At 28.4% G+C, this 18,518-nt stretch overlaps 1 protein-coding gene across 4 annotated transcripts in view; it reads right to left on the bottom strand.

Annotated features, from left to right (window-relative positions):
* Positions 1–9,202: 9,202 nt before the first annotated feature.
* LOC119668094 (brain-specific angiogenesis inhibitor 1-associated protein 2) overlaps positions 9,203–18,518 on the bottom strand; it is a 67,036-nt gene continuing 57,720 nt past the window's right edge. Inside the window, exons 4-15 of one of the 4 annotated variants that reach the window (XM_038077486.1) lie at positions 16,536–16,611; positions 16,290–16,373; positions 16,132–16,193; positions 15,855–16,052; positions 15,515–15,580; positions 15,139–15,336; positions 14,878–15,064; positions 14,358–14,806; positions 13,422–13,607; positions 13,181–13,341; positions 10,136–11,821; positions 9,233–9,318 (exon numbers count right to left, since the gene is read on the bottom strand). In XM_038077486.1, the coding sequence (XP_037933414.1) occupies positions 10,141–11,821; positions 13,181–13,341; positions 13,422–13,607; positions 14,358–14,806; positions 14,878–15,064; positions 15,139–15,336; positions 15,515–15,580; positions 15,855–16,052; positions 16,132–16,193; positions 16,290–16,373; positions 16,536–16,611 (3,348 nt within the window). In that variant the 3' untranslated portion in view covers positions 9,233–9,318; positions 10,136–10,140. Of the gene's footprint in view, positions 9,319–9,647; positions 9,686–9,923; positions 11,822–13,180; positions 13,342–13,421; positions 13,608–14,357; positions 14,807–14,877; positions 15,065–15,138; positions 15,337–15,514; positions 15,581–15,854; positions 16,053–16,131; positions 16,194–16,289; positions 16,374–16,535; positions 16,612–18,518 lie in introns of those variants that run through there. The other 3 variants (XM_038077485.1, XM_038077487.1, XM_038077484.1) reach the window with 3 other exon arrangements.

Genomic DNA, 18,518 nt, shown 5'->3' with positions numbered 1-18,518 from the left:
CTAACATACAAATATAGATAATAAGATGTAAAAACAAAATACGAATGTAGAAACTTTTCATTTCGTAGGAACAAATATTTGCAAATTATGCGATAAGGTAAGATAAAAAAGCGGTACTATTATATTGCCAAATAAGCCCTAAAGCCTTAGTCCTAAGTAAGAAACTACACAGTATTCGTCATTCTTTAACTTTATTAAAAACCCATTGAAATACAATCGGTAATAAATTTATATCATTAGATTATTTTTGTAATGACATTTATACTATATTATCAAATAGAATAGATCTTCCGAAAGATAAAAAACGAAAAATAAGTATTTACAAACCCATAATATAAAGTAAAACAAAAAAGCGCTACTCTTACATTGTCAAAGAAACACTTATTTGACACTTTATGACAGCTAAAGGTTTATTAAAAACTTGTTCAAGCACAACTAACCATGAACTTCTATCTAGATTATCCCCGTATTAACATCTGTACGATACTGCCATGTATTTTAGATTTTTCGAAATATAGAAAAGAAGAAAGAAAGAAATATTCAGAAATCGTAAGATAAAATGAGATAAAGTAGGATCTATCTTTAAATATGCAAGTAAACAATCATTTGACTTTATATGATGGTTACTCTACTACAGGTCCATGAAAAACTTATTCAGGCACAGCGAACAATGAACTTATATCTTTAGGTTACACACATCTGTCTTACGAAAGATAAAAAACATGAAAAAGAGCAGTCGTTAGATAAAACAAGACAACAAGGACGACCGTTTCATTGCGAAATAAGCCTTTGTGTCAATCTATACGACTATACTATATACTATAATCTATACGTATAGATTCACTATACTATACCTTGGCATGTTGAATCACAATTGACCTTAACTTATACCTCTAGATCAGAACTGTCCAGATTAGATAAGACCGCGGGCCAATTCAAGTCACTGAATAGGTTGGAGGGTCGCATAAATAAATACATACATTTATAATTTTGCCGGAGAAAAATGAAAATGGAAAGATAATTATAAATTCAGTTATATTTTTTCTTTATTAATTTATTTTTTACAATTTTATCAATATTAACATTATTAATATTAGATAAACTCTCTTTAAACTCTCTTTATAAACTCTCTGACCAGAAAGAATTACTACGCGTATCAGTGTCCACTTCAGACAGCTTTTATAAGACTTGTAAGAAAATATGCTTTACATTACTGAACTGTTGTAGAATGGACCACATAGTTTAATACAACTTTTTGAAGTAGTTTAGCTTTAACACTACTGTTGGACATACTGTATCTTAATGAACTTTGAAAATGGACCTCTCCAATGATTTTTTTTTCGTTTCATGGATCAAAAATCCACATCACAAGCTGAAAGGGTCTTCAAAATGAAACACATTGTTTACATGATGTCCGGTATCAAGACGATATAAATGTACGAGGCAGTTCTTAGGTACAAGAAATCAAAATAAAAGGAAGAAAGATGAGAATATTTGCAATACCTATTAACTGAAATTTAAGGCAAAGAAAAATGTTTCGAAAAAAAGATTTTTTGGTATGTTTATATCATATATCATATACATTTTGAATGTGTAACGTACAAATATTTTTGGTAAATATTTTAAAAAAAGCGGTTTTTAGCCTTATTTGCTAATTTATACTGGTCAACTGATATCCATAACAAATTGTTTTATTATTTGGAAAAAAAACTGAATGTGGCGGGGTCATTCACATCTTTGTCTGATTTAGTGTCTGTTATTATAATATATAACATTCATATGTGATTCGCATAATAACGTAATAAGACGCTCACAGTATAACGGTGTAAGATTGGTAGACTGGAATAGCATGTATCCTTTTTAAAAAAAATAATAATTAAATTTTCGAAAAGTTGTGAACTGCAACAACAAAAATTCTCTTTTATATTATTTTAATTAACTGAATTTTTAACTGATCATGCAAGTGTTTCGAGTATTCCCAAATACTGATCATCAGTGGTCTTGAAAATAATACTTGTATTTAATTATTCGTTAATAATTTTTTTTTTTTGAGATTGCAAGTACAAGGAATCGAACTCGTTTTCTGTCAAATTTTAACTCAAAGTCACCGCTTCTTAGCGAACTGACCCAAAGCCGTACTTCACTTTTATATTCGCACATTTTTCTGGAGTTTTGTTAATTTGCTGTGAAATTTTTTATTAACAAATCTACTTGCTGTGTTATATTAAAATGAAATTATAAATCAATTATAGAATAATTGAATTAATTAATTATATTTTTATTTTTATTCTTAATTGTTAAATTTCAATACTATTTTGTTTGTAGAGGCATTATTTGTTGCATGATTTATATATTCTTTCTTATGTATAGAACCTAATCAAGGAACGTAATACTGAGCAAAATAAAAATTATAATTCGAAAAAAGGGAATACTTTATTTAAGGTTATAAACTTAAGAACTTTAGGCATATTTAAGATATACGTAAGTATACAACTTACAAATTTAATGCATAAATACCGAGTTGAGAAAGATCTAAATGGACTTTCATCCCTACGATAATTTCTCAGAAACTTGAAATCGTTTTTATTTACTTTTTATCTTTAACAATGATATCCTGTCTAATGAATTTTTATTTCTAATCATATGTTGTCTTTTGTGGATGGATTTGGATACATAGGTTTAATGGATAAATCCAGACTTAATGTAGATTTAATTAGATCTAAAATTTCATTTTTTAAAAAATTAGCACAGTGTTAAAATTAAAGTAAAAAATCATTAGGAATATTTAGAACGCGGTATTTGTTTTGGTCGAATAACATCACAATACCGAGTTACCAAGTACGGCGTAAATACATCGGAGTTAATAAGACGAAGGTTACTATCCAATTGGTCAATGTTCAAAGTTAACTAGAAGATCTTTAACTTCTTTTTATATACATAAGTATTTATAGTAATTAAATATCTTTTTAAATAAGTTATAAATTATATTCAATAAATAAAAAACTATTTAATTTCATTTATTACACTATTTTATTCACTTGCTAATAAAAAAGAAAAGAACAAAATAATAACCAACAACCACACTGGAAAAAGAACTGTTAAAGAAAGCACAGAAGAGAACTGCTGTTAGGTGGTGAAAAAGTAGCGTGAAATTAGTTGCACTTTTTCTTGTTGGATTGCAGCTCCACTACTTACTTTACTATTTGATAATATTATTCCCAAGCGAACAGAAGTAATACCAAAGCAAAGAGAATTAGAGATAAATTGAACCAGATAAGCAAGAAAAGATTATGTGCGAGGTGGATTAAAGCAACGAAGGTGGAGTGGTGCTCCGCTGTTAAATGAAGCGCAATCGCAATGTTCTTGGGAAGCATTTAGCAAGCAAAATAACAAAAAAAAAGAAACAAGAAATTGCGTTTGTTCGGAAGGGGGTGGGTAAAACGGTTTAAACTAACAGCAGCTGTGCACACTATTTTAACGAGTAAAACAACAATATTTTTGCACTTGAAGTTTTTTATTTATTGAAAGTTTTATTTATAGCAAGAACTTTGCATGAATAGTTTCTGTTGGAAATTAATCTACTAAGGAAATTAAATAAAGAAATATTTTACCTTTAACAATTATTTTGTGTCGTTATTTATTTCCAATTGACTTTAATTAATTAACTTTATGAATTCACAATTTTTACTTATTTTCGATCTTTTGGAATATAACTGCAATTTTTTTGTTAAATTGCCTTATGCAGCATAAAAAACGAATACACACGATTGCGCTTCTTGCTTGCTTAAAGCTTTTCTTAAGAAATTCTGATTCTTGTAGAATTCACTTTTAAAATATTTTGCCTTATTTTTATATAAACAATTTAAAAGTTACACAATTTCTCACATTTAAACAAAATTTTTTGCAAACTTGAAATTTTCTATTTATTTCTTATTTATTTTCAACCACTTTGTTATGCACTTTACTCGTTTTACACTTTATTTTAGCCACTTCTCGCCACTTTATCACTTCTTTTTTGTTAAAGAAACTAGGCTTAGAGAAGTTGCAAACAATAATTGCATTATATTTGCTTTAATAACTTCTTCAAACACCGTTTAGGCTTCTATTCTTTTATATATGTTTAACTATTTTATTTATATAAAATACGCTACATATATATATCTTTGTTTTGTTAAATATAATTGCTTTAATAAACACAATGCCATATCAGAATAACAAACCAACCGGATCAAATCACATCACACGAACGACGGACGTATACTACTGTCAAGATGGCATTCATTTTTTTAAACTAGTGTACAATTATCCATAACATATTGCATATCTTGCTATTTATGCGAAATGTCAAAATGGCATAACTGTAGATGGTTGTATTTATACTTTTAATAAAATTTATTTAAATTACTAAAGTTATATAATTTTATACTTTATTTTCGGTTATAAACGATTATAGACAAAAATTGAAAAGCACATCCCTTCTTCATTAATAATGAATTAATTTCTTCGTTTCATAAAAAATTTATTGACAGAAACACAACTTTTGGGAATTGTGATATAATATGTAATTTGGTAGAGTAATTATTCTCTGTATATTTTTGCATCATATAACTTAAAATTGGTTCTTCAAATTCGAGTTTTAAAAGTGCAAATCTTTACACAGATTACATAAACAGTAATTAATAAGAAGAGGCTTATTGGATGTTGCAACTGGTGTTTTAATTTCAATCAATCTGACGATGCTTTCCATATTATTGCATTAAATAAAAAATTTAAATATATATTTATTTAATATTAACAAAATAAAATTAAGAACACTAAATAATATTAACATAATATATTATTATTCAATGAATGAAAACAGATATAAAAACATGGCCAGTATGGGAATGACATATAGCACTTGTAATGAAACTTTGCAATTTTTTCAAGCAGGTGTTCAAACTCACCATTTTTATTGATTGCAATAAACGAAATCTCTAATTTTATATTTGTACCTCATATTAGACCATATTATATGTGTGAAACAAACCAATTAAACCTGTCCATTTTGGAATAACTGTACTTGTTTAGCATAACACATTTTTAGTACATAAATTGCAATTAATAATTCAGCTGGAACTTGCTATTATATTGAAGTTCTTTGAATTTTGTTTCAGAAAGTTGTTATAAAAACTTGCAAGTAAAATGAAGCTAATTTTGTTTGAAATGATATTTACGAATTCAATTCGGTATGATTTAATCATTCAAAAAAACAATTATTAATTATTTCTATTATATTTTTGATTATTCCAGTTAGATATGATATTTAGTGGCTAATCCAAAAATTATTCTTCATCATAGTACGTTTCCATTGCTTATTTAGTAAGTTTAATTTGCTAAGTAAAGTTCATTGCATATATATAATTCAAATAAATTGAATTCATTATATATTACCAATGCAATATTTTATTTTTCATATATATATTATTTATTCAAAAATTTTAAAATCACTTCTAAGAAATCAATTTTGGTGCACAAAAACAAATAACTGAAAACTGGTATAAATAATAATTTGGTCATGTAAAAACTGGAATATGGCAACACTATTATAAAACATATGGTGAACATAAATATGTAAATACATTTGCTTTGTTTACATTTGCTTGACAGTTAATTGTTTATTAAGTAAAATAAAATTAATATATTTTTACAATTTTGGTAATAATTATAATAGCACTTATAAAATTATAAATCGGTGAAGTAGTAATAGATTTCAGTTACAATAGTTTTGCGCTCGTCATAACCGATTCATTAAAATTGGGATACATATATGTTTCTTATATATCGTTCTTTATACATAATTTCAAATATGAAATACTTGCTAACTTTAAAATGGAGTGCTAAAACTTACTCATCAAGCTTTAATCGATATATGATATTAAATTTTAAAACAAGAAAGGAAAAATAACTTTCAATATAAGCTTGGCCTTTATGGTTGATGTCCACAAGCAATCGTGAAGTCAGTATTTGCTGGGATTATTATACTTCTATTCGTTTAATAAAACCCACAAATATAATTATCAGTAGACGAGATATACATGATAATTATATCAATCAATATTAGTTAGAGGACTAGGTATAGAAAAAACAATTCACAGAAGCGTTCTTAGTAGAACATAAAAATCTACAACAGCAGAGCATTTCAACTGGTAAAATATGGTGCAACATGAAAAATTATTCATTAGGGAAACTGTTCCAGGGTAATTAAATAACATCTAATATCATTTACAATTTTATTCGAATCAATGATTTTATTTTCAGAAATTACATTTTTAAAATTTATTTGTGTACATAAAAGGACTGCTGCAGTCGCAACAGTTAATAGAGTTGCTACCCATAGATAAACTTAAATGAAACTCATTTTTATGAGCGAATGTTCTGGTACTGGAATTGCAGTTAAAAAGTTTTTAATTCTTCGTCGTTCGCCGGCAAGTTGACATATATTTTCATTGTCATTTACATTTTTTTATTTAAAAAAATTTGCAAAAGCGTTAGCAGACAAAAAAGTTTTCTTAATGATCATATAAAATGTAAAACGTAAGTGGTACTGACACAAACAAGCGTAATTGAATATTGCATTTATTATTATAATTTTATAGCACCATAAGAGATGGAGAACATGGATTTCATTTCGGCGACGTGGCATCCTATTAAAAAGCGGGTATCTGAGTAATATCAGGCAAACTTTTGCTGGGAATTTTCGGAGAATAGGAGTCTTTTTTAGAAAGTGTGTTAAACGCTAGACGCAGTTATATCCATACAATAACTGCAATTTGTATTTGTTATTCTATTTTTATATCATCACAATTAACTTTGACATGGAGATTTCATTTTAAGTGATTTAGTTGTTGAAATCAGGGACGAAGAAGTACTATCCTCTAGCTATTTAATTTATTTAAATATTTATTAATTTATTTATTTATTCTCTTAATTACTCTCTTATTTATTTATTTAATTTCTTATTTATTTATTCGTCTACTTATTTGTAACATGAGTGCAACAAAATATTGTAACTAAAGAATAAGAAAGTACTTGTAAAGGCTTCGACTCGGAATATAAAATTGTGAAAATTAAGAAAATCTATATTTTAGATTTCTCAATTAGAAATAAATTTGCATTCTTATATAACTAAACCCTGTTAATTTCTAATAGCTATTCGCGCTAAAAGAAAAGAAGTCCGCGTGAGATTAGTTCAAACGATGCAATTTGTAACCAAATGCTGTAAAAGTATTGCGAAAAATTCAAGACCAAATAAAAATGAAACAAAATTCACTATTTTAAAATGCTTTAAGTGGGAAATATGTTAGTTAAGGAATACAATATTTAAAGCTGCATCATATATATCCTGCAGTATTTTTCTTAGTCCGTAGAATATATTGCAACCTAAGTGTATCATAATGTTCTATTTAAATTTTTATATTTCAACCTTAAAATTAAAATAGTATATTGTATATAGTCTAGTTTTAAATTTGCTTAGAATATAAATAAAATAAAAAATTTAAATAAGTTAAAATATTATTTATTTAAGTTGTTTTTTTATTCAGTAGATAGCATACTTCTGGCAAATGTGCACCAATATTGAGTTTTGAGGGCATTACGAAGACGCTTCTGATCATGATTTGCAACTAATTTGCAATACAATGTTACACTCCATCTCCTTTGTTAGTATTGTAATTAATTTGACAACTAATGTGTTAATTATTTTTAACATGAATATCGAATCTATTACTGTATTCAGTAATGTAGGAAGTTTAAAACCAAAACAAAGATTTAATTTCGTTCCATTTTGGACCCTACTGTGTCGCAATGATAAATTATCTTAATTTCAACATATACTTTTTAAAATTTTTACATTAATAACTATATTATAACTAATAGTTGGCCCTTTTTTTAAGAATAGATTTAAATTGATCGCTAGATCAACTAGTGTTAAAAAGCGAACCCTAATATCAATTAGATTATTATCAATTTTTTTTTATTATTAGCTAACAAGTAATAAGTTAAACATAAAAAGTAATGTATAAAAGCAATAAATAAACAGTAAAAGCTAATAGCGCAATTTCTTGGGACTAAACTTTAATGAACCATCGTCTGTAAGACGATGAAGCATATTACTTCAATTTGAAGTAATCCTAATCAGAACATGGATTTTTTGCCTTTAAATTCTGATTTATAAAAACTATGATTCATTTTTTGATACAAGCTTCAATTCCATGCTATTAAAGTTGATTTCTCACTTCAGAATTGTTTAAAACGTAATAGGTAAGTGAAAAAATATTTCTTAGCGTCATATCCTAATTAAGGTCATCTAGAAGAAGAATACAGTGACACATCTGAATCCCTTTTATTATTACTTAAAACAAAATTAAGTTCTTGCATCTAAATTTTCGGTAATGTAGGATAAAGAAAAACTTCTTTTCTTTTCTCCAAATTTTGGTTAACCGAAATTAGTGACGAATCAATTTATAGACACCTGTTTCAATTCTTAGTGATGTAGCTCAATAGAATACGGATTTCTCGTCTTCAAACAGAATCCTAATGGAAAATTTTAGTCGAATTTGTTAGTAATTTAAATATAAAAACACAGTGTTATCAATTAACTTATCTTTCATACTAAAGTCATAAAAACGGCACAAGGGGTCGTAGTACGAGATTATTATGTTAATAACAATAATTTGTTTCGTTTATTTATATTTCATATAACAATGTGTAGTACATTAGGACGAATAACATCCTCAGGGACATCAAGATTGATCCCATCAAAAAATACATAAAAGATAGAGCCCTTAAATTATTTGCGAAAACTGACAGACTTACCAACACCGCGTTATGAAATCCTCGAATGGTTACAGGCTCCTCGGGGAGGTACGCAGATCTCAGGTCAATTATTGCTTAGTCTGATGAAGTGATAAACAACAATCTAGTCAAGGCGCAAAGAGGGGTTTTGAGGGGTATATTCCAAAAATTAAACACAGTTATTGCTTTATTTAAAAAACAAGTTAATATATTTAAAATAATTGTATATAATTACATATACATGCATGTATACATATATATATATATATCTGTATTATATTATATATATATAAATATATATATATGTTTTCTTAAATATTATATGTGATATAACCTAAATGAACTATAATAATAAAAAAACATTAAATAATAGAAAAACATTTCATGTACGGCAACTATTTATTAATGCTCCTGTAAATCATCGGAGCCGAACGATCATTGGTTTTGGTGTGACGTAGTTTGACTGTGGCAAATTGAGACGCACTGCAAAACATATTCATTAGAAGAATATAAATGGAATAAGCAATAACCATTAAATATACTATATATAACAATATTTTCATTAATGGAAATAAAAAGAAAACTACATTAACAATTACAAACATAAGATATTATATAGCAATGCGCTTTTAATAATGGCTACAAACATTTATATTTACATAGCAAAAGTATATATATAATTCACTAACAAAAGATATATAATTATAAACAAGTACATATATATAAAACTTCAGCATTATTTATTTATGTGTATATATATGTTATATACTATCAACGATAATATATGTATACTTGTGTTTTAGTTTTCAAATTTTAGAATTTATAAATGTTCCGATAGATACCACCCTTTCTAAAAATAAAAATAATACAAAAATAAATTAGGATTTTCTTTAAAGACATAACGATAATGTATGAGTATGAAGTGTAAATCGGAAGATAGATATGTCAAGTGTAAAAGCTAAGTTTAGAAACTGCTTGACAGACATTACATGTAATTTAGTATAAAATCGTATTAATCGCTTTGAAATTGAAGAAATTTATTATATATGTATAAAATATTAGCACTGTACAGTTAAGATTAGATTTCAACTTAATGTTATTTAAGAAATTTATATTTCAATATAATTGTTATTTTATGCTAAGTTACTTGTTACATAGACTAACGAGTTAGAAGATTTCTATTATGTTTCTATTAGTAGTCCAACAGATTCACTTTCTTCACTTGTAAGAAAATGCAGTAGGACAGCATTATATTATATTCTCGTTAGTAAACTCCATGCTAAAAACTCCATGATATTACCTTCCTTACATTCCACCGTTCGATTTCATTTTTGAGTTGCTCATTGATTTCTGACTGACTAACGTATGCTGATTCTGTTGATCCCAAAAATCATACCAAGGTCCATAGGTTTTACCATAATGCCTATCCTTATCACTACTAACAGAGGCACTATTTTCCCTAGTATCGTTTTGCCTATTGGACTTGTGTTGTGTACGTTCCAGTGTCATACTTGTTGTATTACTGCACTTCATTAGCCTTGTCCGTGGCAATATTGTGGCAGTGGGTGTATTTATTGTAGAATTTACGTTACTATTGCGTGTCATTGTGTTACTATTGTTAATATAACGTTCCTGTTCTTGTTGTTGTTCTCTATGTTGTTGTTGTTGTTGCTGCTTATGTTTTTGTTGCTGTTTTAATGTAGCGGAAGAGCCGCCATTTGTAATTCTGTTATCATTTTTCTTTTTATTCATGGTTGATGTTGCGCCTTGTGAAGCTGAAGTCGTAGTGGCACGAAATGTTTGAAACTCCATTTGATGTTCCTGATAAGAATTGTGCATTTGACGTCTATGTTTGTCATCCTTGCGCACTAAATGATCATTGATGACAATGCAATCATATGGATCGGAACTAGTGGATTTTATTTCAGCATCATCCGATTCATCTTCACTCGTATAATATTGTTTAAGTATGTCTTTACGTTTAACTGTTTTCATGATAAGACCACCGCCTGTGTTGTCACGCGGCAAATCATCAAAAAAATTATTAACATCGCTCATTTTTAGTGTGCCATTATCATCGCTGTCAGCTTCATCCTCTGTAGAAGGTAACATATCCTGAAGTACAGCTCTACTTTGCGGTGGTTGCGATTTTGTTTGTGGGGTCGAATGATGATTCGATTTCATATCATTCAATTTTTTACTTGCATTATTTGAAGAGTTTCTATTTTGCATATTCATATTAGCATTTTTCTTAAGTTCCTGTTCTCTGCCATTCGAATTTCTCATGACCGCTTGCTGGCTCATACCACTTTCTCTATACTCTTTCTGATATTCCTTTTGTCCTCGTTTTATGGTGCTTAAACGTTCACTCTCCGTTGGATTTTCTATATCAATTTCGATTGTTTTCATAATTTTCATGCGTGATTTGGGTGTGAAATTCGATTGCATTGTGGATTGTGTAGAATTGCGTTGCTGTACTATATTTTCGCGTTGCATTACCGGACTCATACCGTAAATATTTTCATCGTCGTCATACATTTCCATACTGGTAATGCTATCTTTACGTCGTTTCTCATGTGTTGAACTGGAATTGGAATTGGAATTTGAGTTTGATTTTGTGAGCGTAGCATTTTTATCGAAATCATGCTCTTGCTGTTCAGTTTCATTGTTGAGCTCATCACGCATTTCTTCAAGATTTGGTGCGGCTACTAAGTCACGATGTTGCCATAATGACATACCCGCTAAAATATCATCATGACGCCCACCGAATTTCCAAAATGACTTAGTACGTTTTATGCCACCGCTCGAAGCATGCAATATTTCATCGTCACTTGCAATGAGATCGTATCTCATTTTATTGCTATGTCTATTGAGTGTGTGTAAACTCCTATCATCAATCTGACTATCCACGCTGTTGCGGAAATTACGATTCAATGTCCAGGAAGCTACTTCACGTGGATTATGAGAGTTTGTGTCAGCACGTCGTCTGTGCGATTGGAACAGATATTTTATGTGATCGTTTTTATTTTGGACAGGTTTTAGCATTTTTTACAGGAATAATGTTGGTTTTAGCAATACAGTCAGGATTAAGGTTAGGCATAAAATGTCGGTGATCAACATAAATTTGATGAAATCATGGAACAAAAAATAAAAATTAAAATGTAAAAATGAAATATTTATTAAAATAAAATATTAGAAAAAAAGAAAATATTATATTAGCAATAAATAGAAAAAATGGTTGGTAACAACATCAATGTTAGTTACAAAAAATTTTAAGTTTTTTTTTAAATATAAAAGAATGAAAATGTCCTGATAATGAATTAAATCAACAAACCTATTAAATAAAGAATATGAAGATCTTATAAATCAAAGTCAATATTGTGATGTTCTTTTGCATCTCATAAGTTAACATAATTTATAATATAATATGTAATATATAATATATATAATTTATAATATAATTTAATTAAAATTTATTAATTTAAGTGTTTATTACAAAATTTTTTTAAAAAATAGTTATTTAATTATCTTGACCTACATTTTTGTATATCTAACTCTAATCAATCGTATCACTCTGCAATTTGAAGACTTCAAGAGCACCTTCCATTCCACAAACTCAATAAAAATATTTATATTCCGAACTGAACTATATTATATTTACTGTAAGACTATATTATAACATCATATTAATTATTTGTATAATTAAATATGATATGCATGAAAAATTGCTGGACATAAGCATAATAGTGCTAGGCAATACCATTATAAATATTATTATTGCCTGAAACCAAAGAAAATAGTTTTACTGTTTTGAAGTAATTAATCATTAAACCCTTTTTTAGAAAGTATGTTGGATTTATTATTATATTCGTAATATAGGGTAAAATACTATATTATTATTAAACACTAGTTTTAGAAATAATATGTAAATCTTTTCTTGCATTAAAATTTAGGGACACAGATTTTTGGTTCCACATCTTCAGATTTTAGCCTAAAATATGTAAATTTAGTTAAAAAATCAATATGAATCAAAAACTTGGTAAGTCTATTTAAAATTATTAATAGAAATTCTCTAAATCAAATAGGTTAAAAATCTATATCGCTCATATCTGTAAATTTTGCTAAAAGAAAATAATATTAAAAACACTATTCAGATATGTATTTTAGTCTGTTGAATAATTATATGAGTATTAAAACACATTTTTTTAACTCCAAGGATGGAGAAACTTAACGTGGAAAAAAAGCTAATTTGCTTAAATCCCATATATCCCAATACTTTTATTTTCATAGATTTGTTGATTTAATTGAATGGATCATGTAACCATTATGTTTCACCAAAACTTACCGTATGGGTACACGACTAGTTTGTTCCTCATCAGAATAATCGACTTCGGGTTGTGGTGGCGGTTCATTGGAGAAACCACTATCGGCACTACTATGTAGTGAAGCTTTAGCAGTTGCTGTTGGTTTCGATTGATTGCTAGAGCTAACATGATTCATGGAAGTCTATGAAATATATATAAATATTTTAGAATAATTTTTTTTTTTTTGGATTATATATAAATGAAATTAAAATTTATTCTTACATGTGATGTTTGTTGTCCGTTTTGTGCCTTATGCTTACGACGCTCTATAACAGATGGAGCACCATTTGGTGCACAAAAACTTTGTGATGTATTCAACATACGATTTGAATTTTGATTTGTGGGCACTGGTGCTGGCAGAGTTGGTGGCGGTCCGGGTCGTGGGTTGCCATTTGATTGTGGACGATACTATAAGTAGGATAATGACAAATAAATAATATATAATATAAATATAATAAAATATAATATATAATATAGCTTAGGGCTGTCGCGCTATGCGGCCCGCGCTAGTATTTAATCTACAACAATTACGAAAATTTTCTTTTGGTACACTGGTAAAACCACATTATTTTATTTTTATGATTTGCCAAATAAATGAACTAAAATTGATAAATTAATAAAATTAAGTTCAACATTATAAGTGTATTTTTATTTTTGTTGAAATCAACTATGAATGTATGTATTTGTTTCTGCGTCGCATCTGGTCTGGACAATGTATCTGATATTAACAATCATCCGGTTTTATTTTTTGTTTCTGTTTACAATAAATTACTACTGCTAACATCACTAAAAACAAAGTCAGGTAATTTTCTTTCAAACTTATATGGTTTATCATTTTACCAAACATCAAAGTTGATCTCAATTTACAAATTTATAAATATTTTTGAAAAATTTTATATTATATGGTTTATCATTTCACTAAACATCGAAGTTGATCTGAATTTACACATTCATAAATATTTTTAAAACATTATACATTATATAGTTTATCATTTTACCAAAGATCGGAGCTGGTCTGAATACCCCTTTTAACACATTCAAAAATATTTTTATAAATTTCTTTATTAAATTGCTAATTTCAAAACTTGAAAGCTACTGAATGCTCTACGATATACTACTCAAAACTAATCCAAACATCTGCTTCACCCATAATATTACCTTCTTTTGATTACGGAAATTAATAGTATCACCAAACATTCTAGTCGGTGATGACTCCTCAGCGCTATTATTGCGTCTTCTATAGGTCGAATCACTTTCCATGGTTGTATCCATATGGGTCTCCGACATATACTGATTTCTATAATTACGCATGCCGCCATTATTATGCTCGAAATGCATATTCTCGTAACGATCGTTGCGTTCGTTGCGTTCATGTTCAAGTTTATTCTTCTCATTGCCTTCAGCATTTGTGTAGGCAATGGGAAACCAACCAAACATTTGGGTACGCAAATTTTCACCAAATTGCCAACCTTTAGCTTTACTACCAACCAAAGCAATCTTATCACCTTCATCGAAAGGTAATTGATTTTCACCGGATGGCATGTAGGCATAGAGTGCCTTGACTACAGGACGTTGATCCCAATGTGTGTGATCAGTATGATCGTTTGCTAAAATCAAACGTGAATATTATTTTATAAATTTTATAATAGCTATTGGCAGATAACTAATATGAACTTACATGATGTGGTTGTAGCTGTCAAATTAAAATCTGATTTGGCACGTGGTAATGAATTTTGTGTGTAATTATTACTGGTTTCATGTAAAGTGCGCATATCACCGTATGGTGCATCAACACTACGTGCTTTCTTTAGCTGTGAAGCGTTATGGCTATGACTATGGTTTTCATCAGCATCTCTGATGCGTTCCTAGTTATAAAAATTGATAAAATATTCGTATGTTTTTTTTTTATTCAAAAACCATTACAATACTAAACACTTACAATACGTTTATGTCCGTTGAGATTAGTCTCATATGCCAAAGTAGGTATAACCTCACGCGATGCTGCAATTTCTTGCCAATTTTCCAAATTATTATCGATTACGCTTTTGCCGGTATTATGATAAGCCATCCAATGTTTCGCAATGGAACACTGACGTTCCAAGACAAAACCATAACGACGTCGTTCTTGTGTCATGGCCTACAACAGATAGAACATGAAATCCATTAAAAACACGATAAGGGTACATGAGCCTCAAATAACAGACTTATTTTATGAAGCTTAATAAAGGGTATATAACACATGAAAATAAAAAAAGACTTAAGTAACAAACTCATTATGGAAACCATAAAGCAAGAGACTTAAGCAACAAACTTACATTTTTGTAGCTTTGCTCACAAAAAGCATCAAGTTTTTTCTTTTGATCTTCCAAAATTTGCAAACTCTAAAAAGAAAAAAAAATAATTTGTATTGCTATTGAATTATTTTTAAAGGTTAAAGTTTAAACTAAACAATAATGAAATATATAAAAAAGTACGTGAACACGAAAGTGACTATTACTTTCAAAGTAAATGAGAACTGACTACACAGAAAGGCGCTTGTGAAGTGCAGTCATGTGTTATATATATATAAATACTTATTAAATATAGTTGTTCATAAATTTGTTTTTTTTTTTTTTTTGAAACAAACTTTCTAGAATATAATCCTTAGATTCTCACCCTCAATTCCTTTTCAGTATTTTCAGGACTGGCTTTCTTCTTGCGTTGTTTTTTCATAGTTGAGACTGCTTTCTGATAACTTTCCATGCGTACTTTGTGTTGTTGCAAGAATTTTTTCTGTTCATGTTGCACAACTTTTGTATCTTTTTCGAGATTTGTTTCTAATGGCACTAATAAATCCACATAAAATGCTTTTAACTTTAAAAATAAGTAATAAATATTAAATATCTTTTACAAAGTATTTCAAAGTGTTGCCTCGCGGCTAATATCAACTTACAATATTCATTTGTTGTTCTTGTATTTCTTTATAGACACTAACTACGTTTAGCAATGCCGCGCCTAATAAAAATTAAAAAATATGTTAAATAGATATAATATTTACAACCTGCTACTATAACAATTAAAAGTATTTATAAATCTACTGAGATACTTTACCAATATCACCGGTTCCAGTTTGTTGCGCATTCATTGCAATTTTTGCTAATGCATCATTAAATAAACGCGAAGCTGAGGCAGCACCTATAAAGCGAAAAGAAAAAACAATTTCATTAAATTACAATGAAAATAATTATTTTTATATTGTTTAACATAAATATATTTTGCAACTTAAACATTAAATATTTTATATTATATTTTTAATGGATTTTCAAAGTACGTTGTGAAAAAGTTGTACTTGCTTACCATGTAAAGCCTTTAAGTAGCCCTTCCCCGCAGTGATTAGTTGACGAGCGCCGGGATTGAATTTTTCCAATATGTTCTAAAATGTCAAAAAAAAAAAAAAATTAAATGTAGTGTGAAATCATTTACTATTGAACTATTGTAATTTGATTATACAATAGTGGACCTTAACCGCAAAAAAAAAATGCGAGATACTGTTCTAGAAATAAAACGAGTGCTTATGCTTATGTTATTCTCTTCGAAATGAAATTTATATTTTTATTCCACCACAAAGTTAAAGATTTTTAAAAATAGATACTTTTAATAAACCCATCTATTGACGATTCTATTCAAGGTCTATAGTCCCTTACGCGTTGGCAACGAGTATCGAATTAGATGAAACGATGAGCTGTGTAGCTATATCGCGGTATTAACATAGTTAATGTCAATTCACTACAATTCAAATAAAAATTCATCGGCTTTGCTAGCTTGATCATGTCCACATTTTCAGTGGAAGGACCAAGTGATCAACGATTTGTAGGCGCTCGGTACTACCAACTGGCTAGAAAAACAAGCCAGTGATCGGGCTGGCCAGTGGAGCTACTCGACGCGGCCGAGCACGACTCACGTCTGTAATCGACAACTAAGTAAGTAAGAATTTACGATTAAAATAACATTTCTGTGAATAGAAGCGGATTTATTCGATTTAAAATGATAGTATGTTTATGTTATAGGACCAAAATTACTATAAAAAAAAATTAATTTTAAATGAGGGTGCAAAACTAATACTCGTAATAAGTTTGTTTTAAACTAAGCAAAACGTTTTACAAAAATATTTTAATTCACAACCCAAGTATTTATATATATTATATGTTGACGGTTATTTATCATGTCACAGAGTTAATGTGGGTACCACATTTTTAAAAAGGTTATGGGGACATAAATGATGATTGTCAGTTTTACTCACCGAAATTCTTGAACGTTGGTGTTTTCATCAAAACTAAGCGTGAATTTATTAAAGACCAGCAAAAATTATAATTGAAATTCATAAAGTTGAAATTGCACATCTCAAAAACATAAAATTATCTATTTTTACTCAACATTCGAACGTTTTGCGGCTATCAAAATGTGAATATGACTTTTTAGTTTTTGGAATTTATAATGAAGTTATCTATTGGCAACTACATGTGTCGGTAAAATCAACCAATCATCCTATTTATCTAAATTACCATCATGATTTTTAACTCTTTTCATAGAAATACATTTTTTGATTAATACAAAGCGTTTATGTTTAATAGAAGCCTTCTAAATGACTTATACCGACACACTGAAGGACAACCCAGCCGACAATCTATGAAACAATCTATCTATAAAATTTTATTTAATAATAAAATATTTATCAATATTTTGTTTTACTTGAAAAATCTCTTTTATGATTACTTAACCAAAAATTTTAAATAATATACGCTACAAAATAAGTAAATAAAGAAAGAGCATAACACAACATGTACCGTCGATGGATTGTTGAGCCTTATTAAATTCATTTATCAGAAAGTTCCTGTATATAAATACTACTTCTTTATAATAATACATATTTTCCTGTTTTGTATTATTTACTTATTAGCATAAAATATCTATCAAAGTCGCACTGCTGATCTCTAATAAAACCCTAGTATCTTATACATTGTATTCCATCATTACCCCATTTAATATTTAAACTACCTTCATACTCGCTCAACATGAATTTTTGAAAATATGTGTTGTAGCTTATTGATTATCAGATATATTCCTATAGTGTAGTTAGGAATATAGTGTAATGCTACTGTAGATTTTCCATTTTTTTAAAGTTTACTTAGCAAAAAGGGCTCCTACTTTGTGGTCAATTTCTATAAAGCGATAGAAGATCACCTCGAGCATTAATAATACTTAAGTTATATATCTATAAGATTTATTAAAATATATCTTCCCATTTGGATAATAATTTGTATAATCTCTATATAAAACAAT

The sequence above is a fragment of the Teleopsis dalmanni genome, chromosome 1 (genome assembly GCF_002237135.1).
Source record: "Teleopsis dalmanni isolate 2A chromosome 1, ASM223713v2, whole genome shotgun sequence".
Classification (NCBI taxonomy): domain Eukaryota; kingdom Metazoa; phylum Arthropoda; class Insecta; order Diptera; family Diopsidae; genus Teleopsis; species Teleopsis dalmanni.
Note: the sequence above shows the minus strand (reverse complement) of the source record. Positions and strands in the feature narration are given on the sequence as shown.